Source organism: Pygocentrus nattereri, chromosome 11 (genome assembly GCF_015220715.1).
Source record: "Pygocentrus nattereri isolate fPygNat1 chromosome 11, fPygNat1.pri, whole genome shotgun sequence".
In the NCBI taxonomy this organism is placed as follows: Eukaryota; Metazoa; Chordata; class Actinopteri; order Characiformes; family Serrasalmidae; genus Pygocentrus; species Pygocentrus nattereri.
The window spans coordinates 32,204,926-32,232,621 of record NC_051221.1 but is presented as its reverse complement, the minus strand read 5'-3'; the positions used below and the strand labels follow the sequence as shown (position 1 = coordinate 32,232,621).

The 27,696-nt window shown below is 37.3% G+C and overlaps 1 protein-coding gene across 1 annotated transcript; it reads left to right on the top strand.

Moving 5' to 3' along the window:
- Positions 1-27,641, top strand: LOC108432636 (mucin-5B-like). The gene is made up of 27 exons (XM_037543066.1): positions 1-59; positions 171-432; positions 1,431-1,545; positions 6,465-6,552; positions 6,946-7,049; positions 7,927-8,140; positions 8,595-8,720; positions 9,148-9,265; positions 9,383-9,521; positions 9,711-9,809; positions 10,645-10,711; positions 13,102-13,236; positions 13,325-13,489; positions 13,635-13,729; positions 13,855-13,981; positions 15,745-16,000; positions 16,310-16,356; positions 16,459-16,562; positions 17,225-17,376; positions 17,580-17,718; positions 19,310-19,417; positions 19,557-19,736; positions 22,570-22,809; positions 24,213-24,369; positions 24,745-24,867; positions 26,792-27,259; positions 27,376-27,641. The coding sequence occupies exons 2-27, from the start codon at positions 191-193 to the stop codon at positions 27,639-27,641; spliced, it is 4,074 nt and encodes a 1,357-aa protein (XP_037398963.1). The 5' UTR covers positions 1-59; positions 171-190.
- The last annotated feature ends 55 nt before the right edge of the window (positions 27,642-27,696 follow it).

The window sequence follows — 27,696 nt, the reverse complement described above, 5'->3', positions numbered from 1 at the left end:
AACACGGTTTATACAGCCAACAACACAATTCATCGCTGATAGCTATGAGAGTCTTTACGGTAAACATATTCCTACAATACTAATCCAATTCATATGAATTCATATTAATCTCCATTACATTATTGATTGTTGATGGCAGCATTTAAGAGAATGTGTTACTGTTTCATCAGGAATCAACGTGAATCACAACATGCAGGTGTGCAGCACATGGGGAAACTTCCACTTCAGTACATTTGATGGACAGTTCTTCCAGCTGCCCTATACCTGCAACTACATACTGACCACCCTGTGTGACAGCACCAAGACTGACTTTAACATCCAAATGAGGAGGCAGTATATCAACAATCTCCCCACCATCAGCTCCTTCACCATAAAGATACAAGGGGCTGTGTTCCAGCTTCAAGGTGGCAACATAACCTTGAATCAGAAGATGTAAGTGTTTTTGAACTTGCATTATAAAAAATTGACAGTAAGAGTGAACAATTTTGTAAGAGTGTAGTGAGAATGTGATTTCATGCTGTAAGTAAAAAAAGTAACCTGGCTACTAAATATTGACTTTAGTGAGCTTCAAACGATAAGCTAACAGAATGAAAGGCAAATCATGGCTCTGTTTATTGATTATCAGATGTTAAATACAATCAAAAGTTCAAGCCACCATGTTACTTATACCCAGTAAAAATAGCAGTTTCTTATAATACAAATCCAATTCCCAAAAAGCATAGAAAAAAAAGTTGCAAGTCCTTTTTGACCCATTCCAAAAACAAGATATTAAATGACTAATTGACTTAATAGTTGTTTGGTAACATAAGCTTATTCTGAAATTAATGCCTGCATCATGTTCCAAAAAGGTTGAGACTGTATCACCTTTTGTCATAGTTATGAAAGTGGATTTTTTTCATTACGGGCAAATGTTGGTTTTTGATGTCTTGACCTTTACAAGGTTTCTCCTGAATCTTTATATGATATTGCGCCATATAAAGGGTGAAAGACCTTAAATCGTTACAAATGCTTGTTGAGGAGCGTTATTCTTAAACTGTTGATGCATGTTTGGCCAAGTAATACCTCATCCCATGCTCACTCATAAAGGCCTCTGCCTTTTCTGGACACTCCTTTTAGTGTGATTGCATCACCTGTTTAAGATGTTTTTTTGAACATAATTTCTAGTCTTAAATTGCTCCTGTCACCACTTTTTTGGACATGTTGCAGGTTTCAGCATGTGTGTAAATACACAAAAAATAATGATGTTTGAAAGTTAAATATTACATGTAATGTTTTTATTCAAATAAAGGTAAGAGCAAATTTACTTTATATTTGCATTTTATCTGAGGTCCCAGCTTTTTTGTGGACTTGTGGTAAAGGTGAAAATATTTCCAATTTTTTTTATTATGTGATGCTTCTCACATTCTCTTAATGTGTATATTTTTAAACAGTGTGGACATACCAAGCTATCAGAATGGAATTTCGATTGAGAGAGGTACAAGTTTCATTAAGATCCGCTCCAAGATAGGACTGACTGTCTTTTGGGATGAACGCAACACTCTATCGGTATGGTTGTACTAAGCTTTTCATTTCATACTGCATTTACTGTGCACTAAATTTAAAACTGAAGTGAAGATGAGAAGGAAATTTGAGTCTAAATTCATCTTAACTCTTCAATTTAGCCCCTAATTCTTGTGCTTACATTTAAGAATATTACAAGTGTAATTTTAACTGAGGTCAATTATATATACACTGCACTTAAGGTTTCAGTAAGTAAACTGGTTTCTTAAATTCTGTGTTTCCTGAACTTCTAATAGTGAGTTAACAGATCATTAATCTGTGTTTCATTCTGTTAATGTGTTGATTATAGATCAACTCAAACTTTCAACTCAAACTTTTCATTGCTGATTGTTCAGATCATAACAATGTATGTCTTATGCCAAAGCTCTGTCCTGAAAAACTGAGTACATACTATTGAAATGTGATATATAAACCAAATAAAAAGACATGACAACCAGGCAAAATTCTCTGCTAAAAGCTCACTATTGTTGCACCTTGATAATGTTACATGGTTACACTGTAATAATTTTTTTTTTTTTTATCGAGGACAAAATAATGTTATAGCTAACATTGTGAGGCTTGAATTATATATCTGTTCAATTAAATGAAAATGCTATTTCTTCATTCAGTGGATAAAAGCAATCACTTAATGTAGCAAGAAAAATAGCAACTACCAGAGGGATCTTGTTTATTTTATTATTATTAAAAATATATAAAAGATTTTACTTGGTTCATACAACATATTATAACAGTATTGGACATATGCACCTTATTGAGGCTTATTGAGGTCTTAACAGTCAGTGTTCACTTTTAGGCAGCTCAGTTACTCATTATCACTCATTCAGTCTTAGAACTTGCTTGTTAAGCGTGAACGAAAACTGTACTGTGGTTTGTTAAAAGTTTCATGTAAATGAGTGTTTACATACAAACAGTGAGAAGGAAAGATAAATATTGAACAGGATAGGGAACCTACATATCTTAGTCTAATCAAATAGGGGAATGTCCCAATGAATAAAGAACATTGGGAAAACTGAACTGTCTGGTTCTGTGAGGTAAATGCTGAGGAATTCTTCTAAGACATTTGTCAACTATCCTCAAGCCTGAATATCTTTATTTACTGCAGCAGCCAGCCCCAGATAACATCTCTCCAGTTAATCCCTGTCGAGAAAGCCAGATAAGAAAGTTTGGCAAAGAACCATAAAGTAACAGTTCTGCCTGCTCTTTTCTTAATAATTCACTAGCACTGCCTCTGATTCAATGGGAGCTGCTAGGACTTTACAGTAACTGCTCTTGTAATTTCACCTGGAATCATATCACAATCTTTATATTGGTCACACTTTATTTGGATTGTCCCCTGTAGGTGCTCTACAGATACTCAAATCACTAACAAACTTTCTGGTGATATTCAGTTGATTATCAACAAAGGTATGGTTATGGTTAGGGTTAGGAGTAGATGTAGGTTTTGCCTTGAGGTTAAGGTTAGGGTTAGGTTTAGGAATAGATTTCATAAAATATTTCATACTAAACATGAAGTTTTGTTTAATTTAATTGATATTTAATTGAATGTTAATTAAAGACAGACTGAGCATTTGTGAAGCATCCACGGTGGACCATCCAAAAAGTGTTACCTTTATATCAAATAAATAAATTGTGTAGTGTAGTGCATGCTGTGATTGTCTATCAAGCCTGTTGGATAAGTCAACATGCCTTGCCTTGGTTTAGGACTGACTGTCTGCTCTTGGATGTGGATCACTGTTTTTTGGACCTTATTTTTCACGGTGATTACATATTCTGCAACTGAACTAAAAAGTTTTGACACTCACGCTCGTCTGGACCTTTCGACAAACAATTGTTTCGATAAACAAACATGTGGAATCACTCTCGATCATCTTCGCCCTCTTGCACAGTCTAGCTTACTCCTCGCTTGGAACATTCCCTGCAAAAATAGGTCTTTTAAACTCTCATTCTATTACTAACAAGGCATCACTTATAAATGATTTGATCAATGAGAAAAGCCTGGACATGCTTCTTCTTACTGAAACATGGCAACAAGCAGGAGATAATCTGAACCTAAATCAATTAGTGCCCTCACACTTTACTTACCTATCTAAGCCACGCCTGGCTGCTGTATTCCACACTAATTTAAATATCAAACAGTTGGACTTTCGTGACATGACTCTTTTTGAATAGTTCGCTATGAAGGTTCTTTCATCTGTGCCACTGCAGTTGTTGTTAATATACTGCCCTCCTAAAGCTCCTCTTAATATCTTTCTATCTGAGCTGAATGAATTACTTATTTTAGCTTCATCTATGTCAACTGCTATTATGGTGCTGGGCAACTTTAATATTCATGTCTACACCAGCTGTACACTCTCTACTGAGCTCTGCTTTGGACCGATCCAGCATGTTGATTTCCCAACACGTATTCATGGTCACACACTTGACTTGCTCTGTACCCATGGTTTAAATGATGTTTCAGTTTTTGGTTCCGTTGTTGGTTTCTCTGACCACAAGCTCATTGAGTGTGGTCCTGGTTTAGTCCCCCCTTAAATCCTAGAAGAAATCTACTATTTCTTTTTGTAATCTTACCTCTGTTCCCACCAATACCTTCTCTAAACTTCTCCAGACCTCTGCTCTTTATGATCTTACTAAGCTTTCCTCCCCTGAAGAATTTGTCACATGCTATAATAGCACTATCTCTGAAATACTCAGTACTCTTGCCCCTCTCAAGACTAGGTGTGTTCCTATTACTTGTACTTCACTATGGTTCACTCCAGAACTTAGAATCATGAAATTCTGTCACCTGATAATTGTCTCTCTGTTTTCTCCCCTGTGAACTCTTCCACCGTGTCTAAGATCATTTCTAAATCCTCTACTTGTACATCTCAACTAGATCCTGCTCCTACAGCTACTCTTAAGTCTGCTTCCTCTGTTACTACACCTCTCATAGCTCATATTATTAATCTATGTTTTTCATTAGGCACTGTTCCTCCATCTCTCAAAATAGCTGCTGTCACTCTTACCCTACAGAAACCTGGGTCGGACCCATTCTCACTGGCCAACTACAGATCTCCAATTTCTCTTTCTCAGCCAAAGTTATGGAAAGAGTTGTAGCCTCTCAGCTGCATGACTTTTTATCCTCCAATAATCTATATGAGTCTTTTCAGTCTGGCTTCCACACCCTACATAGAATCTGCCCTTGTAAAAGTTGTAAATGACTTGATGCTGTCTACAGATGCTGGTCTTAATATCCTGATTGCTTTAGATTTAACAGCAGCTTTCGATACTGTTAACCATAATCTTCTGTCTAGACTGTCATCTATTGGCATTACTGGCCTTGCCCTTCAGTGGTTATAGTCATACCTTGCTGATAGGCATCAATACATTTCTATGGGCTCCCACAAATCTGGTATTGCTCCTGTAGATTGAGCTGTACCCCAAGGATCTGTCCTTGGGTCTCTCCTCTTTATCATTTACATCACCCCACTCGGTCAGATCATCCACAACCATGGTTTTAACTTTACTGCAATGTGGATGACATTCAAATTTACGTCAGCACTACCTCCCTCTCTGCCTTTGCCCAGGCGTTCAGTTCTTGTTTCAGAGATTTGAAAATTTGGTTGCAAAACAATTATCTGAAACGAAACACTGATAAAACCAAGGTTCTATTTGTTGGAGCTCAAACCTCACTTTCTCAGGTATTGAACTTTTCAGTCAACATTGATGGTGTTGATATTAAGCTAGCCCAATTTGTTAAGAACCTTGTCTGTCTTCATCTTCATCTGATTCATCTCTTACTTTTGAGTCTCACATTAAGCTTGTCACCAAAACTGCAACTTATCATCTGCATAACATTGCATAACACTTTCGCCCTATGTGAAACTGAGACAAAAATGTTGATCAGTGCTCATAATTTTAATGTCTTTTCAAGACATGGGAGCTTGATTTGTTTTTTGGGGGTTTTTTTGGTTGTTTGTTTTGTTTTTTGGTTTTTCTAAACTTCATTACAATCAGAAGTCTCTGATCCTGCAGGTATCATTCCTGTATCGTTCCTACTGAGGTGCACTGATAATGCACCTACATTGTAGTCCATTAATATTTAGGAACACGCTTTCATACAAGGCACTGTATTCGTTCATTTTACTTAATATGATTTTTTTAACCTTTCATGTGTCTATGAATGACACAGTAGAGATAAGTTTGTTGTTAAATGAAAAAAGTGATTCTGTTCACATTAAAACACAATCCTTTCAATTGAATAACAAACCCTATGTCTAAAGTTGACATACATTTTTGTCTATTGTAGTCAGTAAGTATAAATATTACCTATTTTTAACTGATATTATATATTAATGACAACATGGCTGCAACAAAAGTCTCATCTATGTTTTTTTTTTTTTGCTTAAGGTTTCAAATAAAATAAAATAAAAGCTACAAGCACAATATTAAGTATCAAAATGTAAAAAAATATTAAGGTAGTTAAGGAGCCCCTTGTTAGTCCTACAATGGGGAATTTCACCTCTGCATTTTAACCGATCCAGTGAAATACCACATACACACTAGAGGGCAGTGAGCACACTTGCCCAGAGCAGTTGGGAGATTAGGTGCCTTGCTCAAGGGCTATTCAGTCGCATGCTGTCGGCTGAGGGGATCAAACCGGCGACATTCCAGCCTATTGCAATATGTTACAAAATACACTTTTTACCCACCTGTGGATTTTATTGATTTATTTGAAACTTTTGCCACCAAATTAACTCCATAGTTATCAATTGGTCTCATATATGTGCTGCTGATGAAATGTATGTTCATACACACATACATTAAGTACTCAATCTTATACGTACTTAAATGCTGAGAAATGCAGTGAGTATTTTCCATTCGTTACTACTCATATAATCACAATGTGTACTGTATCTACCCATCAGATTGAGATATCCACAAAGTACAGGAATCAGACCTGTGGACTTTGTGGGGACTTCAATGGCGTCAAGAACAATGAATTCAGTGAAAAGGGTTAGTCTGTTAAATAATTGTTTTAAAATGTATGTTAAGGGTTGCATGTGTATATATCACTGTTGTCAGATCAAAACCTCATATCTCCAAAATGGTAACTTTACAGGAGAAGGCAAAAACATACAGTAGTTTTAATGTCAATGGAACCAGAAAATGTAAAGAGCAACATGTCCTTTGAAATTATGCCAGAAAAATGACAAAAATGGAGATACATGGTTTTCTTCTGACAGCAGCGATATATATGTCCTGGTTGTATTACTTATTACTATTCATAATATTTCTAATGTAACAACTGTAGCATTTTGAAGACTATAGTGATCTCCAGATCATTATCTTAAGTCTTACATTGCAAAACAGTTACATTTTAAACACTTTTCATATCCATTGTAAAAGGTGAGCCAATGACATCACAACAGTATGGCCTTAAATGGAAGATGGATGCACCCAACAAGATATGTGAAGATACAGAGCTCTATACGAAAAAATGTGTGGTTCAGGTATGAATTGTCCTGAATTTTTTTTTATTATTAAGGATGTCCTCTACAACACCAGCCAAAAATGATATGAGCAGTGCCCACCTTAACTCAAACTCATACCGAGCCGTTCTGAAAACTTTAATTAAAAGTACTAAGGTTTTGGACTACTGTGGCATTCTCCCCAAGAAACTCAGTGGAGTCAGGGGCCTGGTCCATAACTGAATTCATTTTGAACGGCAGAAAAGCTCAAAAAAAAAAAAAGCACCACGCACTATTTTTTTCTTTTTCCAAGCCAACTACCACACCTGTGTTTGGGCCCCATTAGAATAAAGGTCTCTGTTTAGCTGCATGCGTAGAAACACAACAACATGTATGGGATTTTTGTGTATTCATGTATAGGAGGTTTTTGTAATGTTGTATTTTGTTTACTTCATGTTACAGTGTAAAATCTGGAATGTATACATATGTGTCTGTGACCATGTATTTGGTCACATGTGGGACCACTCCCACAAATTCACACTAAAAAAAAGAAGATACCAAATTTTTATTCAGGTTTCCTAAAATTGGCACTTTTTGGCCATAGTAAAACAAAAATTAAACGTTTATTTTTAAAAAACCTTTTTAAAATCTGAGTTCTGAAATTTGAATATAGAGTACCAGTAAATAATTGATAGCTCCCCCACACACTTTCTGTCTGGCCTTGGTGTGTGTGGATTCATTCTGTTGATGGTGGGCCTGCTTTTCCATCTGCACTTAAACTTAAACACACTTCTATGTTTATTCACACTTTCAATGAGTCAAATCAATGAACTCATTATAAATAATTTTTTCCCTAAACATTTGATTTTGGTCATCTTTGTAGCCAACAGATTCATCAGTTTCATATCATCTTTTACAGAAAACCAAATGTGAACGGTTGCTTTCTAATCCAGCCTTCAGTAGCTGCCAAACACTGCTGTCCACTGACGCATTTGTGGAAGCCTGTGTTAAAGACATGTGTCAGTGTAACAGCAGCCAGGCTTTGTGTCTGTGTGACACACTATCTGAGTTCTCACGCCAGTGTGCGCATGCTGGGGGCAAGCCGCAGAACTGGAGGACCAACTATTTGTGTGGTAAGTATTTAACATCATCACCATAAATGTAGGTGTCATGTGCACCTTGTGTGGCTCACATACAATGCACTACTACTAAAGTGCACTTAAAAATGTCTCACTGGAATATCAACATGTTATGGGCAATTTTAAAAAGACAAATTGTCTTGTCTCCTTACTGTAATGTATTCTTCACTACTGTAAAATATATTCTTGAAGTGGTATTGCTGGTATGTGCAAAAGCTCATTCCCAGAGTTATTCTAAAACGTAATGAAATAGTTGACATTTTTAGCATGCAATACTATTATTCAGATGTCAAGACATTTTTGAGAGGTGTGGGGTAATTCTTTACTGAAATCCATCATGCGAATGAAAGCAGATGAAAAGTAGGACTTTAACAAAAATCTCTTATTGACCAGTTTTGTTTCTTTCTTTTTGAGTGCTAATGTTGTCACCTGTGTTTCTCCTGCATAGATAAAAACTGTTCATTTAACCTGAAGCACAAGGAATGTGGGAACCCATGCAAAGACTCCTGTTCTAACCAAGAGGAGAGCCAGATCTGTGAAGAGCACTGTATAGAGGGCTGTTTCTGTCCACCAGGTAATCCTCCACTCATGAACAGAAGTAATATAAACCAAGCAAATATACCAGGACATTACTATATGCTCTAGAGCCAAGGTGCTCAACCCCTGATTTGGAGAGTAATTCCCAGATAGTAATTCTCTGATTCCCAGAATATTTCTTAGAAAAAAATTCCTTGGGGAAAAGAATCAGTTAATTTAGGCAAGAATAGGAACATTTTTTGTGCTGTTTTCATGCTGCTATGTCAGAAAATTATGATCAACAGAAAAACAGCAATAAGAAGAAAGAACAGGCTACTGTTCTGATCAGCAAATCTAATTAAGATTAGTTTTTAATCTGGTGAAAATGAATTTGTATGCTATTCCCCTATAACTAGTATTTTGCATGCTGCAAATTGTGTCTAGCATCTGCCAAATAATGCCCTGTTATATTTCTCACTATACAGGAACTGTGTTTAATGACATTGAGGAAAATGGCTGCATCCCAGTTAAAAAGTGTCCCTGCATCCACAATGGACGGATTTATCAGCCTGGAGAGTCATACAACAGAACCTGTCAAAAATGGTAAATAAATATTATGGTAGATAAATGGTATATATGTGGTAGATAAATATTCACAGATACACACTCTGATTGAAATGAGAAAAATATTGTTTTCATCTCTCACTCTATTGTGGTCAGTGTGTGTTCTAAAGGCCAGTGGAGCTGTAAGAACCTGGACTGTCCTGGCACTTGTTCTTTGCAAGGAGGGTCACATATCACCACATACGACGGCAAAGCTTACACTTTCCATGGAAACTGCCACTACGTTCTTTCTAAGGTCACAAAACTCAGACACATATATTAGACAAGGAAGTTCAAACCAGTCGCTGATATTTCAAAATATCTTTTTTAATGTTATCACTAATGCAACATAAATACTCTTCTTATGACCTGTGGGCAAGTTGTAATACAAGTAGTAGTTGTCCTTGTATCAAAATGTTTGAAAATATACTCTTTCCTTCCTCAGGTTGATACTGTGACTGTATTGGTGAATCTGGTGCAGTGTGGTCAGACAGATACTGAAACATGTCTAACTGACGTCAAGTTCATCACCCCAACAGCTACTGTAAGAATTTCCAAGAATATAAAGGGTTTAAAACATTTTAAAAAGCTGTTGACTGGTCCAGACATTCCTGTCTTACTCTCATAACCATGTACTTTGCATATTAGTTTCAGAGTGTCTGCTGGTGTAATAAGCCTTAAGAGTACTAATTGAATGATATGTCTGCAGTATCATTCAAGGGATTAGGGTGAACCAGTGGATCGTCTACAAGGATCAACAACTGTCAGTCGTGTGTTTCCAATTTTGTGAAAAAGTACTGATTACATAAGTCTGCAGCAGTAGCACTTAGATTTAGGAGAACTTGGCAATCATAATCCAAGAATGAGGAGATATTTTGGTTAAACTGGAACACAAACAAGACTATACACAGCACAGGTGGGACAAATAGGGAGTAATAGCTTGCCAACAAACTGACTGCTGCCATCTTCCCCTACCTGTCTCTAAGATCAGGTTGGTTGACACATATGTTACATGTTTATTGGGTGATCATTACAATTACGATTATGATAATCATACAAGTATGATAATCTGAAAAAATACTTGTTAATGTACTAGATGTCCAAAAATTTATAGACACCCCTTCTTGCCTTATTGAGTAAAAAGTCCCCCAGCATTGGACTGTTCTCTGGAGTGATCAAGCTCCATCCAGTGCCAGTTTGAGATGAGCTGGATTGACATATGTGATCCAGAATTAATCATCCAACATCAGAGCCTGACCTCACCAATACTTTTGAATGTATAGTGTATTGTCTCAAAACTTTTGAATGTATAGTGTATTGTCTCACAAACTGTTCATATCAAATTATACAGCTTCTTAAATATTCATCTCCATGAACAGGTTACATTCTTGTCCACTGGCACTGTACATGTGAATGATATTACAACTAAACTTCCGATTTTTATTGGTGAGTTTTCAATCATAAATACCTTTCATATTTACCTTATGGCAAAATAGAAAGACTGTTTCTGAATTATGATATATCAGTGCATTGGGTGAATAATGACAAAGTGGGAAATTTCAAAATATATTACTTTGTTTGGCACTTGATCCTCATGTCATGAGTCATATGGGCATATGACTCATATATATGTGGTCATAAATAATTGTACAGGATATCTTAATTAAAAGAAAGCTTAAGACAAAAGAAAAAACACATGCCCAATCCCATTTCTTATTTTTACCCCTACCCCTTATTTTTGAGCGTCACCTTGCCCCTTGGAACTGAGCAACAAAGCGTAATGGGTGAAATCTTCCCCTATGATATTAGATTACCCCCAAATAAAGAAGAACATAACTTTATTAATAGGCTACTAGCGGTGCTCTGTTGGCCAGTCTGCAGTGATAGCAGAGGAGCGGTAATGTTCAGTGACCTCACTACTGGTCTGTAATTAAATTCAGGGCATCATATGCTTTCAAAGGGGGGATGCACATTTTTTCCATTGACCCCAAATTCTTTGGTGATATGAAGCCAGAGTCAGCTGTTGAATAGCTTCTTATTTTAGTTTTTCTGTTTCACCTTAAATGGACCTGCAGTTACATTCTGGCACCTCAGGCGTTTCAATTGGAACAGGCCATTTGACTAGCTAACTACTGAGACATCAGCATACTACTAGCAATTTTTAATGCTCGTAAAGAACAATAAAACATCCTACTTCTAGGAGTGAACACACAAAATGGAGGGGAAAGGCTAAGCGGTAGGAGCAAGTGGTGAAATGGGATTGGGCCCTAGATTTAACAAATGAGGTGGTACACTTCATTTCTTTATTGAAAAAGAAGAATAACAATTAAAATTATTATTAATAATAATTTTAATTATCAACATACACATTCCACCAAAAATATAGTACCATTAGAATATGGCCTTGTTCCCAAGCAACGTGGACCTCTGAATGAGGAGCTGAATGTTTGGTGACTCATCGCTGTATATTGTGTTCATCTCATTAAAGTTTTGTTGGATAATAATGAGCAAATGATAACAGTACTGTTTAATGCAAAAACCTTAATTTAAATACTTTTTGGTCACCAAAGTGCCGTGAGCCTTAATTAGGATCCGTCTGATGGCCCCCCTCCCATCATGAGGATGAATCTCAAACAGCTTCCTGCTCCCTATACAGCGCAATAAATAGGAATGTAAATCCTGGTCAGCCTGGGTTTGATGCTACTTAAGGCAGATTTGAATGAAACATCAACGTTTGAAGTCTATAAGCCATTCAAGTAACATTCTTGACAATCTTATATTGTCATTTTACTGTAAATCATATTGTAAGTACTTCAAGCCTTGATATAGTAACATCCTGCTACTGGCTGGCACCTGGACTCTGGAGGTGTGGCTATGCAGATAGACACATACAAGGGCACATGGTATGTGTACGCCCTCCTGAAAAGGGTCTCTTACTGTTATGTATATTGTCTGGTAGTTTAAGTTGCATGCATGTGTTTATTGTTATGTGTTGGGAAGTGAGGTTGTTGTGAGGTTAAGTCTCTGTAGGGATGAAGTTTGTGGCAAGAGGTGACCTCTCCCATTAGCGCAGTGTACTGGATGTGCTTTTCTGTTGGTGTGTTGAATAAAGAGCACTTATTTGCAGCAGAAGCATGGTCTCCCCTGCATCCTACTCTCTGCAGATGCCACAACATGAATGATGTGGTTGTTGAGCATGTTTGTTTTCTTTAGCCTGGTAGCTAGCTAGCTGGACAGCCTAGGAAATAAATTGTGTGTACCCCTCAGTTTTAACAAAACAGGCTTTTACTTCATCTGTCATCCACGCAATCAGCATTACTGTCATAGATTATCCCATTAACAGCACATGGATTTTTCGTTAGGTGGAAGAGTAGTGGAGAATCCAGTTGTTGTGAGGCGGCCATAGGTGTGCGTATATTGAGCATTGCATTGCGTCGATCACAGCTCAGCCAATCAGATTTTACGAATACTAATTCAAGTTTTACAATTTATAACCTTAACATGACTTGCCTCGTTTTGCTGTCATTTAACTTAACATTGATTTTCATTACATTGGTTTCGAAATTGGGGGGTGCGACTCCCCCAGAAATGACATCACAATCATAGAACACCCTCCAGTTTAACACTTCACTTCCAAACAATAAACACAATAGGCATTTTTCATCACTATATGAAGATGAATGTATGGAGGATCAAGCTGAAGTGTCCCAATCTACCCTTTGTCTCACTTTACCAGTATTCACCCTATTTCTAGACTTGTATTTCTAATTAGTGGAAATCAAAGAGTGTGCAAAAGACAAGATGTTTGAAGTGCTGCTTTCTTATATTTGAATTAGATCAAGTGACAGTCTTCAAGCCCTCTACGTTCTACATCATCGCCCATACTCCAAGCCTTCAGCTGGTGATCCAAATGGTTCCAGTCATGCAAGTGTACATCGTAGCCAGCTCTAAAAAGAAAGGAACATTGAGCGGTGTGTGTTTCCACCTGCTGCTATAGCACTATGAAAATCTTTTCTCATATAATGAACCCCACATGACTAATAGAAATCTTTCAATTAGGTCTGTGTGGGAATTTTAATGATGTCCAGGCAGATGATTTCAAAACCGAATTAGGACTGAAAGAGGGCACAGCCACAACTTTTGCCAACATGTGGAAAGTTATCACCATCTGTCCAGATGTTAGTAACTACAATCAAGACCCCTGTAGTATGAGTGTTGAAAAAGGTACAGACTTTAATCTTCAGATAGATGCACACGCCAAAATTATAAAAAATTCATAAGCAGGACAATACATTTAAAGTACCAACTTAAGCATGAAATGTACATGAAAACTTTTTATTCTATAGTTTGAAATTCTATGTACTTTCAGAGAGGTTTGCCAAAGAATGGTGCTCCCTCCTTACTGAACCAAAAGGAGTCTTTTCTAAATGTCATGCCGAAGTCAATCCAAGTCCTTACAAAGATGTAAGTTTAAATCATTCATTATGGTAGTTGTTTTACATAATGTGAGTATGGATTAACAGCAGCTATCACATTACAGTTCAAAAATTATTTTAAAGCATTTAACAGTGTTAATCATTTTTCTGTAGAGGTGCATTTATGATGCATGCAAGTGTGCCAGAAGTGAAGAATGCATGTGCGCAGCTGTGTCTTCCTACGTCCATGAATGTGCTGCTGAAGGTGTTCTGCTTCAGGGCTGGAGAAACATCACCTGTGGTGAGATTCTACTTTGAAAAAGGTTTTGTGGGAGCAGAAAAGCTGTAGTTCCAAATTTAGCAGTAGACGTGTTTTATGCCTAAGACAGATACTATTAGATACCAAATTTGAAAATAACTAAATTTATTGACTTTTATTATTTATCTCATGCCCATATCTCATGTATCATAATAAGTACACAGATTTGTGTGTATACATTTTGACCATTATAGATCATCCTTATCCACACAAGAAAACTCACTGTCTCTATTACTAAGAGTGATCACTTGGTTACAAATTACAGTAGTCACTCAAAAAGTCAGAGCTCAGATAGGTAGTTTACAGTGTAACTAGCATCATTCTGACTATGCTGTTTGGCTGTATGGCCTGAAATTAAAAATACAAATAGAAAATTAATGTTTTACCACTGGGATGCTGTGCTAAATAAAAACAGAATGAAATGATAAGTAAATCATTAAAACACCACATTTATTTATTTATTTATTTATTTATTTATTTATTTATTTTATTATTTGCCCATTTTGAACGGGCCAGTTTAGCACCCAGACTCTTTTACTTTGGAGCCACGCTTTTGTAATACATGCCGAGTGTGGTTTGTCACTGTCTTTCTGAAATAAGCATGGTCTTCACTAAAAAAGTTTTAAATTTTGATTTTAATGCAGTGCAGCCTGACGGCCCAAAGATCATGGATAACCAATATCGGTTTTCGGCCTTGTCCCTTGCCTTCAAATTTTTACAGATTTTTGGAATCTTTTAATGATATTATATACCATAAACAGTTCTTTACTATTTTATGCTCATTTTTTCAATTAAATTTTGTTACTTACAATACAATAAAACCAAATAACTCAGTCATGAAGTCATAAACATGACTACAAAGCTTTCAACAGTTATTTAATTGCTGATAATATGTGTTTTGGTAGTGACAGTTCTTAAGATTACGCCATGATTTTCAGACTTTGGGACACCTTGAGTTCAAGTCAATGGGATCTAACTGTTAATCATGTGGTCATGGGTGACAGGGATACAGTCTCTAAAATGTGGGGTGCTTTTAAAAAGGCCCCACCTATAAACTAAAACTCTAAACTAAACAGAACTAAAACAGAATTTTTAAACAGAATTTTAAATAACATTTACTTAAAAATTTAACTCTTGATACAACCCTGTTTCTACAAAAGTTGGAATGCTGTGCAGAATGCAAAAAATAAATGGGCATATATTTTCAAAAGCAATAACGTTTCTCAGTTTCAACATTTGATATGTTGTCTTTGTACTATTTTCAGTTAAATTTACTCCAAACAGGCCAGAAATAAACAAAACTTCTTCAAACAAAACATACACTTCAAACACAAACCTTACTTCAAACACGCATCCAAAAAAACAAAGACCAGCAACAACACAGGGGAAAACACAGGGCTAAATATAAGAAGGTGAAAACACAGGTGGGAATAATCAGGGCGGAGTCACAAAACAAGGGGCCGGACAGGGAATCAAAACAAAAAAGCATGTGAACCAGACCAAAACACAACACGAACACATGGACAGGAGACAGGAGTGGGAGGGGCCAATTGTGACATTTTCACAAGTGGAAATTTAGAGCTTAGGGTTTGCGACAGACACTTTCCAACAGAAAGTACCCTATAAATGATGATTTTGTAAATATTTATCTTATTACTCATTATCTCATCTTATTATCTCAAATGATTAAAAAAATGTTACAGTGGGGAAGAATCTGGCTATGTTGTTACATCTATGTTCTGCAGGCAAGTTCTCCCAAGATTGTCCAGGCAATATGGTGTACTACTACAGCTTGAACAGTTGTGAGACCACCTGCCGCTCCCTCAGTGGGTTTGACTACACTTGTCAGGTGTCTTACACACCTGTGGACGGCTGTGCCTGTGCCAAGGGTACCTACCTCGATGACAAGGGTGACTGTGTGCCTGCCTCCAGCTGCCCATGTTACAACAACAATCAGGTTGTGGCCCCCTCTCAGGTCATCAGCAAGGATGGAACAACATGGTAAGAAAATTTAATTTAATCAGTGACTGTCTATCCTCTGCTGTGAGGTACCACTGTTCAGTAGTAGTGTTTAACCTGTTGTAACACCCACAGTTTAACTCGTCAGATAAATACCAAACCTTTATGAGTTCAATCAGGTGTGTTGGACCAGGCAAAGCAAAAAAATTGTTGTAGAGGATGAAACAGAGTCAAGGAGACTCCAGGACTGGGATTGAGTACCAGACTTTCACTGCAGTAAAATTATGTGTAATAAACACATATCAGATTAATGTTTTATTTTTAATCAGACGTTATTTTACCTTTTCACAGCACTTGCACTCACGGCAAGTTAAAGTGCCTTGGGAAACTGCAACTTGGTGAGCATTAATTAATTTAATGAATTAACAATTTGATTAATGGAATTGTGTCTCTTGGAATTGATACAATATCTGAATTGCATGTTTATTTTTCTGGTTTAGACTGTCCAGCTCCCATGTACTACTTCAACTGCTCCAATGCTGCACCTGGAGCAAAAGGCGTAGAATGTCAGAAAAGCTGCCAGACACTGGACTCAAACCAGTGTGTAAGTATACTAATGGATGGGTGGTTAAATGGATCGACAGATGGGTCAGTGAATAAGAATGTCTGTCAGAGAGAGGTGAATGGAGAGGTACATCACATAATATGATACAACTAGGTGCCAGTTTTTTTTATATCACTGTGTCTGTCCCACCCACATCTGCACAGCATGAAGGAGTCAGTCCTCAAATAGCTTTTTTGTGAATGTATTTACCATTTCTCCTCTGTGTATTTGTGCCTGTGATCAAACATATAGAAGTGTTTAGAAGCCAAGCTTAAGAGACAGAACTAATGTAATAAGACATAAAAGTTCTATGATGTACAAGATGTTTTAAAATCATGATGCATGCTGGTAGTAGTTGGTGTAAAAATTATATTTCTGTGTTCATATGGTGTGATATATTATAGAGGATTCATTAATTGTGTATTTAGTTTTTACGTTGATTCAGTTTTGACTTCAATTACATTCAAAGAACATCATCAATGCCTACAGTTATGGTTAATGATACATTTTCTGAAATGTGTTTCAGAGGTTAAAGATTGTTCATATATTTTGTTATTTTGTTCACACAGAGGGTAGAAGAGAATTGTCCGTCTATAGTGAGTGTAAATAGTTAGTTATGAAGCTTCTGACTCTTACACTGTGTCTTCCTTCTGTGTTCCAAGATGAGCACACGGTGTACATCAGGATGTGTGTGTCCAGAGGATCAACTGGCTGATGGACAAGGAGGGTGTGTAAAAGAAGAAAACTGTCCATGTTTTCATAATGGAGTTTTCTACCAGCCTGGACAGACTGTTAAAGAAGACTGTAACACATGGTGAGCAAAGCTTACATGGTGCCATTTATGTGCTACTGTTGGTGCTGATGTTGTATGTATGGTATGTATATGTTGACATGCATTATAAGCATACAGGCTTTCTGCCAATACATTTCTCAGTTGATTATTAACTCTCAAACTATTTCTGCTTATATTATGAAGTTATGCACTGCTTTAACCAGAAAATGTTCTGTTTTTTTCAGCACTTGCAGAAGTGGAAAGTTTCAGTGCACAAGCAAAAAGTGTCCCAGCGTTTGTATCATCTATGGAGAAGGTCATTACATGACCTTTGATAGTTTGAGATATTCTTTCAGTGGTGACTGTGAATACATGTTGGCCCAGGTATGTTATAAAATGGTTGTTATAATATGTTATGCTATATACAGTCATGCTCTTATCTCCAAATATTTATCTCTTAAAGCCAAATAAGCGAAAACAAGGTTTTTCCTCCTGGCTCAGAATGAGGTAGAGGTGGTACGATTGTGATCATGCACACACACACACACACACACACACACACACACACACACACATGCATGTGTACCATGCTTTTGTAACTTATACAGTAAGGCTTTGGTAAAAGTGTTGCTTTCCTTTCATTTATCTTTTTACCAGCCCTCCAGTCTCCCACAAACTACCAGAACTGTTTCATAAACTCGCTATCCTGTTTCATTTCATTGAATTATTCATTTAACTATTTATTTACACATTTATTTTCAACCTGTATTTATTAAATCCATTCATAGTTACACTGATAGTATTTCCTTTGCCTCTTTCTGTCTCTCAGTTTCTGTCTCTTCTGCTCTCTTGCTCCTCTGTCCTCACAGATTACTGAAAAAGCATACATTTAAAATATTTTGTAAAGGTCTATCTCAAACCCCAGCTAATAGAAAAAAAGATGCTCATACAGTTAATAAGATGTAATATAGACGTTTGCAGAGTCAATCACTACAGACCTCCAAACTTCATGTGGCCTTGAGATTAGCTCAAGAAAAGTGCAGAGAGTTTCATGGGTTGGTTTCCATGGCCTAGCAGCTGCATCCAAGCCTCACATCACCAAGCGCAATGCAAAGCGTCAAATGCAGTGGTGTAAAGCCACTCTGGAGTGACGAATTACACTTCTCCATCTGACAATCCAATGGACAAGTCTGGGTTTGGCAGTTACCAGGAGAACAGTACTTGTCTGACTGCATTGTGCCAAGTGTAAAGTTTGGTGGAGGGGGGATTATGGTGTGGGGTTGTTTTTCAGGAGTTGGGCTCGGCCGCTTAATTCCAGTGAAAGGAACTCTTATTGTTTCAGCAGACCAAGAGATTTTGGACAATTTCATGCTCCCAACTTTGTGGGAACAGTTTGGTAATGGCCCCCCTCTGCTCCAGCATAACTGCGCACCAGTCCACAAAGCAAGGTCCATAAAGACGTGGATGAGCGAGTTTGGTGTGGAAGACCTTGACTGGCCTCTTGACAAGAGTCCTGACCTCAACCCGATAGAACACCTTTGGGATGAATTAGAGTGGAGACTGTGAGCCAGGCCTTCTCGACTAACATCAGTGTCTGACTTCATAAATGCGCTTCTGGAAGGATGGTCAAAAATTCCCATAAACACACTCCTAAGCCTTGTGGAAAGCCTTCCCAGAAGAGTTGAAACTGTTATAGCTGCAAAGGGTGGGCCGACATCATATTAAACGCTATGGATTAAGAATGGGCTGTCACTCATGTTCATATGTGTGTGAAGGCAGACGAGCAAATACTTTTGGAAATATAATGTATCATAATAATTCTCCTGTGAGGAAAATTGACCCACCATTGTGACACTTACCTGAAATAAACTTTGTGTGGTAACCTGAAAAATGATAGATGCAGTATTTTACTTTGTATGATTCATTTCACTTGTCATACCAAAATATGAATTCTCATAGCATCTACTCTTTGTAGGATTACTGTGGCAACAGTCTCAGTGGTTCATTTCGTATCATCACAGAAAATATCCCCTGTGGCACAACCGGAACCACCTGCTCCAGATCTGTCAAACTCTTTCTAGGGGTGAGGTTATCACACAGCTTCCTCTCAGCATCATTGCATTTCAGTATTATTCATTAACAGTAGTCATTTAAAGACTACTGAATTGTTGACCATGAAATGTTGATGAACTTTTTGTTTCTTCCTTTTTCAATTTTTATAGAACAAAGAGTTTGTACTGTCAGAGGAGAAAATTAAAGTTTTCAGTAATAATAATGGCACAGAAATCGGTCACAAAATCTACACTGTGGGGATTTACTTTGTCATTGAGACCAGTAATGGTCTCATTCTGCACTGGGACAAGAAAACAAGTCTAAAGATTACACTTGATCCCTTGTTTAAGGTAAGTAAAAAAACATTCAGAATCCATGACTTTTTTTCTGTATTACACTGCTGAAAATGATAGCAAATGAATTACAGTGGGGCAAAAAAGTATTTAGTCAGCCACTGATCATGCAAGTTCTCCTACTTGAGAGACGTCTGTAATTTTCATCATAGGTATGAGAAATAAATATGAGAAAAAAAAATCCAGGAAATCACATTGTAGGATTTTTAAAGAATTTATTTGTAAATTATGGTGGAAAATAAGTATTTGGTCAATAACAAAAGTTCAACTCAATACTTTGTAACATAACCTTTGTTGAGGTCAAGCGTTTCCTGTAAGTCTTCACCAGGTTTGCACACACTGTAGCTGGTATTTTGGCCCATTGCTCCTGCAGATCTCCTCTAGAGCAGTGATGTTTTGGGCCTGTCGCTGGGCAACATGGATTTTCAACTCCCTCCACAAATTTTCTATGGAGTTGAGGTCTGGAGACTGGCTAGGCCACTCCAGGACCTTGAAATGCTTTTTACAGAGCCACTCCTTCATTGCCCGAGCGGTGTGTTTGGGATCATTGTCATGCTGGAAGACCCAGCCATGTTCCATCTTCAATGCTCACTGATGGAAGGAGGTTTTGGCTTAAAATCTCACAATACATGGCCCCATTCATTCTTCCCTTAACACGGATCAGTTGTCCTGCTCCCTTTGCAGAAAAACAGCTCCAAAGCATGTTTCCACCCCCATGCTTCACAGTAGGTATGGATGCAACTCAGCATTCTTCTTCCTCCAAACACGACGAGTTGAGTTTTTACCAAAAAGTCCTATTTTGGTTTCATCTGACCACATGATATTCCCCCAATCCTCTTCTGGATCATTCATATGCTCTTTGGCAAACTTCAGATGGGCCTGGACATGTACTGGCTTAAGCAGGGGGACACGCCTGGCACTGCAGGATTTGAGTCCCTCTCGGCGTAGTGTATTACTGAGGATAGCCTTCGTTACTTTTGTCCCAGCTCTCTGCAGGTCATTCATCAGGTCCCTCTGTGTAGTTCTGGGATTTTTGCTCTCCGTTCTCATGATCATTTTGAGCCCATGGGTTGAGATCTTGCGTGCGTCCCCTGATCGAGGGAGATTATCAATGATCTTGTATGTCTTCCAGTTTCTTACAATTGCTCCCACAGTTGATTTATTCACACCAACCTGCTTGCCTATTGTAGAGTCACTCTTCCCAGCCTGGTGCAGGTCTACAATTTTCTTCCTGGTGTCCTTCAACAGCTCTTTGGTCTTGGACATGGTTAAGTTTGGAGTCTGACTGTTTGAGGCTGTGGGCAGGTGTCTTTTATACAGATAACGAGGTCAAACAGGTGCCCTTAATACAGGTAATGAGTGGAGGATAGAAGAGCTTCTTAAAGAAGAAGTTACAGGTCTGTGAGAGCCAGAAATCTTGCTTGTTTGTGGGTGACCAAATAATCATTTTCCACCATAATTTTCAAATAAATTCTTTAAAAATCCTACAATGTGATTTCCTGGATTTTCTTTTCTGATTTTGTCTCTCATAGTTGAAGTGTACCTATGATGAAAATTACAGATGCCTCTCATCTTTCCAAGTAGGAGAACTTGCACAGTCAGTAGCTGACTAAATACTTTTTTGCCCCACTGTATCTTAAATAGCTTCAAAGCTTAAAATAAAGGAAATGCTTCAATAAGCCTAGAGTAGTTAGGATAGTATGAAGGATGAAATGGCCTAAAACAAGTTTTAAAAATCTAGAAATACACATTCAATTCCAAAAAAGTTGGGACAGTATGCAAAATGCCAATAAAAAAAGCAGTGATTAGTCACTTTTGTTTGACCTGTATTAATTATACAAGAATTTTTTGTGCTATGACGGGAATAGCTGCATAATCAGACCGTGGGTGCAAAACTAGCCTGTCTGTCTCCTCTTGATAACATCTAGCACATTATGTGCAAAATCATTTCACTTGCCAATATATATCTATTTTTTTTTTGGTGTAACACAGTGGTTGCCCATGTCCCAACTTTTCTGAAAACATGTTGCAGGTTGAATTTAAATATGAGCTCATTTTTAAAAAAATGTTTTTAGATGTCTTTCATTTAATTATGGGTCAAAGAGGATTTTCCTGTTGTTTTTTGCATTTCACATACTGACCCTTTCCTGCAGTTACATTCAATATGAACTATAATATTAGATATGAGAAAAATCTGATATATTAGATAAATTCAGTATTGACATGTAATGAAACCTAAGCACTGGGAATGTGTATTTGGAATATAGACATTCATTATCTGTGTTCAGTCCAAGTTACATTTTATGAAGACAGTATTTAGAATGCAGATACCTTTTACATTTTTTAGCAGAATACATTTGGAAAACGTACTCAGTAAAAAAATAGCATCTTTTAAAATAGTTTAGTAAGTTTTATTTAAATCAGCACACTGCATATGAAGACATGATATTCACATAGCCATAGCTATCAGTAGTCAAACTTGTGAGATTTTGTTATCAGGATATGGAGAATTGTTTGCTTAGTACATAACTAGTACAGCAGTGGGTTTGTAAAAGCAGCAGCAATGAGAGCCAAAACAATTGTGAAAATTTTGTAACTTTATTTAAAGAAGTGAATTTTTCATGAAACATATTTACAAAAGAATCAACATGAAGAAAACTGCCAAACAGTAACAGTAAGGGTGGTAATGGAATACATTACAACTGAATACACTTAGAACAGTGTATTTAGTACTCAGCCATCACTACTTTTTTCTCCTGAGAACTGTCTAGGTTTGAAATCATTTCACTTGGCAACATATATATATATATCCCATTCTTCCCCATAACAGAGAAAAGTATGCGGACTGTGTGGAAACTACGATGGCAACGGGAAAAATGACTTTGTGACTCGTGGTGGGGAGGAAGTGGTGGATCCACTTAAGTTTGGAAACAGCTGGAGAGTTTCTTCTGCATGCCCCAAAGCCAGCATTATCAGCAGCCCCTGCAATATGAGACCATCCCGCCAGGCCTGGGCCCTCAAACAATGCAGCATTATCAAGAGTGATGTCTTTAAGTCATGTCACTCCTTAGTGAGTATTCTTTCAGAGAGATGCTGAAAAATGTGGTAGTTGTTTAATTTATTTCCAGTTAAAGTGGTGACCAAGAACAAGTTATCCAATTTTAAGTGTTAAAAGCAGAAAACATATATTTAACTGCAAATTACAAAAAATCCTCCAAAAATGTCAACATCTAACATCTAACCACTCTTTACTTTTGTGCCCTCTACTGCCACTTTAATTCTTCTATCCTTCCAATCACGTCAAAAACCTGTTAGAAATATAAGTTATGTCCAAGTACATTATTTACTTATCAAGGTAGAGATGTGAACTACCACAGATTCCCACGGGATACACAGGTCCCCCAACTGAGTATCTAATTTTCAGTGTTGCTTGCAGGAGCACACACATAGAGAAATCGCACAAATGAATGAATAGTCTAAATAAAGAAGAACGATCACTAAATCATATATGTAAATGATATAACAGTAAATCAGTTACAATGAATAAAGTCATTCTCAAGCAACGATCAGGTGAACAACACACAAATTCTCATAGGCCTGACATACTGCTTCTGTGTGCTGTGAGCGGCGCAGGCAGTCTTGCTTTTCATTTCTGCATTCATGTTAAGTGGTCAGCACTTCAATCAGGCTGCGTGTGAGAAGCGGCAGAGACCTAGAGCCTTTTCTTTCTGCATGTGTCACTCAACTAAATACACTGTGGAAAAAGCTCTGAAAATCAATGAAAGTGTAAGAAGACCATATGAAAATGTAAAAATGCGATATTTTATGTAATTCATGGCAAAATAGTAGCAACCAGAGTTCCCGGTTGGTCTACCAGGCTTGGAACGTTGGGCTAATCACATGTTAGAATGCTGTCCAGGATGAACAAACATACCTTGTACATTTATAAATTATATTTATATCCCATCACTCATGGAAGTGTCAATCAGGTCTTAGAGTGATGGTGGAGTCTTCAGTCTTTCAGCTACAGCCCAGCAAAACACCAAAAATAAGCATTCTATGGTTTAATTCCTGCTCTGTGTTTACTGGGAATAAATGGCATTTGGTGACATTACTTACAGTGAGCCTTATGACCATGACTGTCATGTTATTTCAGCAGAGAATAATGTATTTGTGAATAGACTGTGTGAGATGTTGGATGTGTGCGGGACTGCGGGAGGTTGCTGGGGAGGAAGCGGGAGAAATGATTAAGACTTTCTGCGGGAGCTGGCGGTAGTGGGACTGAAAAAATAGTCCAGCGCAAACCTCTACATCATGTTACAAACAATGTAAATGTACCCTTAAAGATGTTTTGCGTTTGCAGTGCAGTTTATGTTTTGCTTGTGCAATGCTATATAGTGTAGGTCAAATTAATTACTCATATCCTATGAGTTGTTCTACTATGGTTCTGTTTTATTCTGTTTCTCCTCTCAGGTGGATCCAGCTCAATATTATGATATATGTGTGCAAGACACGTGTGCATGTGACAGCGGTGGAGACTGTGAGTGTTTCTGCACTGCCGTAGCAGCGTATGCTGCAGCATGCAACGAGAAGGGAGCCTGCATATCGTGGAGGACCCCAACCATCTGCCGTGAGCCTCAATAAAGAAATCACTAAAAGCATCTCGCTTTAAGGGTCAAGGGAATTGCTTTTACTAATGTAAAATGATTAATAACTACAAGAGTAGCCTTGTAGTAGTTTTATCACTAGTTGATCTTAAATTAATCATCTGGATCAGCTAAAAACAGTGATCACCACAAATGTATTTAAAATATTTAGCTTTATTTAGCTGCTTTAGAAAAAGAATATATTAATATTTTTTTTTCACATTGACTCTAATGGAATAAAGAGAGTAGTGGAGATATGAGATATTCTAATGGTACTGACCCCTGTCATTCAAGCATAGCACAAAATCTCATTGACTTTGACTTGACAAGCCACTAACCCACTTAAACTGTTTCTGCAGCTTTGTTCTGCGACTACTACAATGTACCTGGAGGCTGTGAGTGGCACTATAAACCCTGTGGGCAGTGTGTGAAAACCTGCAGCAATCCGTCAGGAGTCTGCTTAAATCAAACTCCAGTAGAGGGTAAGACTTTCCTGGCTAATAATTGGCCATATTTAACTATGTTCTGTAAATTGCATTTTGACTCTCTGAATGTGGGAATGCTGATTATGGTCCTCTAACATTTAGTTAGAAGCACAAATGAGCCTGTCTGTTATTTCATTTTAGTGTCTAATTAACTTAACAGGACAGATAATTCTGAAACAATCACAGATGAGGCTGCAAATGTGTGTACTTTTTGCTCATAATTACCAAATAATCACAAAATGTGGAAAGTAAATAAGGCTACATGACAATGACAACTACATAAATATTTACAATAGGCTTATTCCAATAAGTGGCCATTGTAATAAAGGCATTTTTTTGTTTACTTTGATGTCAAGTTGACATAACACCCACATCAAGTGACAGTTTTTTGTGACAATGTCATAATATTTTCTGGAGTGAAATGACACAGCATGTTATAACAGCTGGCTAAAGTCAGCTAGTAAAGGGAGGTTGGGTAAGGTTAGGTTTTAAGTAATGGAACATCTTGTAACATATCAACAACATAGCTACTTAATATACGTAGATATATATCAAGTAGTATATCTACAATGCAACTTTGCATATTCATATTCATATTCATTCGTATTCATATGCTTCACTACAGCTACTTCACTGATATATTGTTGTGTTAATCTTAAACAACCAATTTAAAAGGGAAATGTTGACCTGTGCTATTTCAAGGATCCATTCTTGGGCCCTTATTGTTCAATGTTTATATGTTACCACTGGGTTGAATCCTTAAAAATAACAAAATATCTTACCATAGTTACACAGATAACACCCAGATCTACTTACCTCTCTTGCCTGATGACTACAGTCCCATTGTCACTTTGTCATTGCCTAGATATAAAAAATGAATGTATGACAGAAACCTTTCTCCAACCAAATAAAGACATGACAGAGGTAATTGTATTTGGTAGTAATGACCAGAGACTAAAGACCAGTGCTCATCTTGACACCAGAGCACAAAGGGCTAAAGATCAACTCAAAATCTTGGCAACAATTGATTCAGATCTGAATTTCAGCAGCCATGTAAAAGCAATAAGAAAACAGCCTCTTTACCAATTCATGCATTTATCTCCAGCAGGCTGGGCTACTGCAGTGGGCTCTTTACTGGCTGTACCGTAACTGCATTCAGATAACAATCCTTGAAAAAGCATTTCTGAGGTGCTGGACCCTAGAATTGTTATAATCTGTATTAGTATCTGATGGTTTTATTTTTCTGTTTGTTTGAAGCACTTTAAATTGCCACTGTGTATAAAAGTTACCATATGAATAAATTTGCCTTGCCTTTCCTAATAAACCTGCAGGTGCAGAAAATAGAATTACTCAAGCATTGTCTCTCCCTGTGTATGACAGAAAATAATAAAAAGGGTCATGAAAACAGTGATTCTACAAGATAATGATACAATTTCATAAATTATGTTAGATGTTTTGTTCTATAAAATTTATATGAAAAGAGTGTAAATGTGAACTTTAGAACTTTAGCCTTTAGAAGCACTCTCACTGTGACACACTGTATGTGGTATAGACATGCTTTGTACTATATCTGTTACGTGACACTGCATGACGGGCTGGTGTGTGGTGGCTCTTATATTTATATAATATATCTTTTTTTATACTCTTATGGAGAGTGATAGAAGGAACCAATATACCTCCCATGACTAGAAGGGCTAATAACATGAATTACTGGACCTTGTCATACTGGGCCTAATCATAGTGGTGACGTAGGATCCTTAGAAGTTCATAAGATCTTTTTTTTCTCAATTTCATGTTAAATACTATTTTTACAGTACATGTAAATTTAATAAAAGATGAATAATGCAAAGAGTCATTTCTCTTGGTAGGTGTGCTAAGCTTTCATTATAATTCTTTACTAATGGTAACTTTTTTTCCTTAGGATGTTTCCCCAAGTGCCCCACAGACAGGCCATATTTGAATGAGACAACCATGAAGTGTGAAAACTGCTGGCCAGTACAAACATCAACAACAACAGCAAAAACCAAAACTACCAAAATTCGCTCAACAACATCAAGAACTCCATCAACCACAGCAAAGACAACAACAAAAACGACAACAGGCTCTACCACAAGAAGTTCAACAACCTATTTAGTGTCCACAACAATGAAAACTACAACAATAACAACTCCAACAACACCTGGTTGTTTGCCTTTGACTTGCCAGTGGTCTCAGTGGTTGGACACCAACTACCCTGATAGTGTAACAACCAAAGGAGGAGGCGAATTTGAATCTATAGCTGCCATGTGGAAATCTGGAAACATTACCTGTGAGAAACCAGCAGACATTGAATGCAGAGCCAAAGAATACAAGGATGTGCCTTTAGCAGATTTGGGTCAAAATGTGACATGTGACGTTTCTGTTGGTCTTAAATGTTATAACACCAAAAACAACTTTCCACCATGTTACAACTACGAAATACGGGTCAAATGCTGTAGAGGTAATGAAAACTGCGCCACTACAAAGCCATCATCAACAACAAAAGAAAAAACAACCACAGCTACAACAGGCTCTACCACAAGACGTTCAACAACCTATCCAGTGTCCACAACAATGAAAACTACAACAGTTGGCTCAACATCAAGAACTCCATCAACTACAACAAGGACAACAACAAAAACTACAACAGGCTCTACCACAAGAAGTTCAACAACACGTATCTCGGTGTCCACAACACCAGCCAAAACTACAACAGCATCAAAAAGTTCTACAACTATGACTGTAACTACTAAAGTTACTCCAAAAACAACAACAATAACAACTCCAACAACACCTGGTTGTTTGCCT

Excerpts from the sequence above, each read along its gene's own strand:
- LOC108432636 (XM_037543066.1), top strand. The coding sequence starts at position 191 with ATGCAGGTGTGCAGCACATGGGGAAACTTCCACTTCAGTACATTTGAT. Across the intron at positions 10,712-13,101 it reads TAAACTTCCGATTTTTATTG|ATCAAGTGACAGTCTTCAAG; the intron begins GTGAGTTTTCAA and ends TATTTGAATTAG. Across the intron at positions 17,377-17,579 it reads AAAGAAGACTGTAACACATG|CACTTGCAGAAGTGGAAAGT; the intron begins GTGAGCAAAGCT and ends TGTTTTTTTCAG.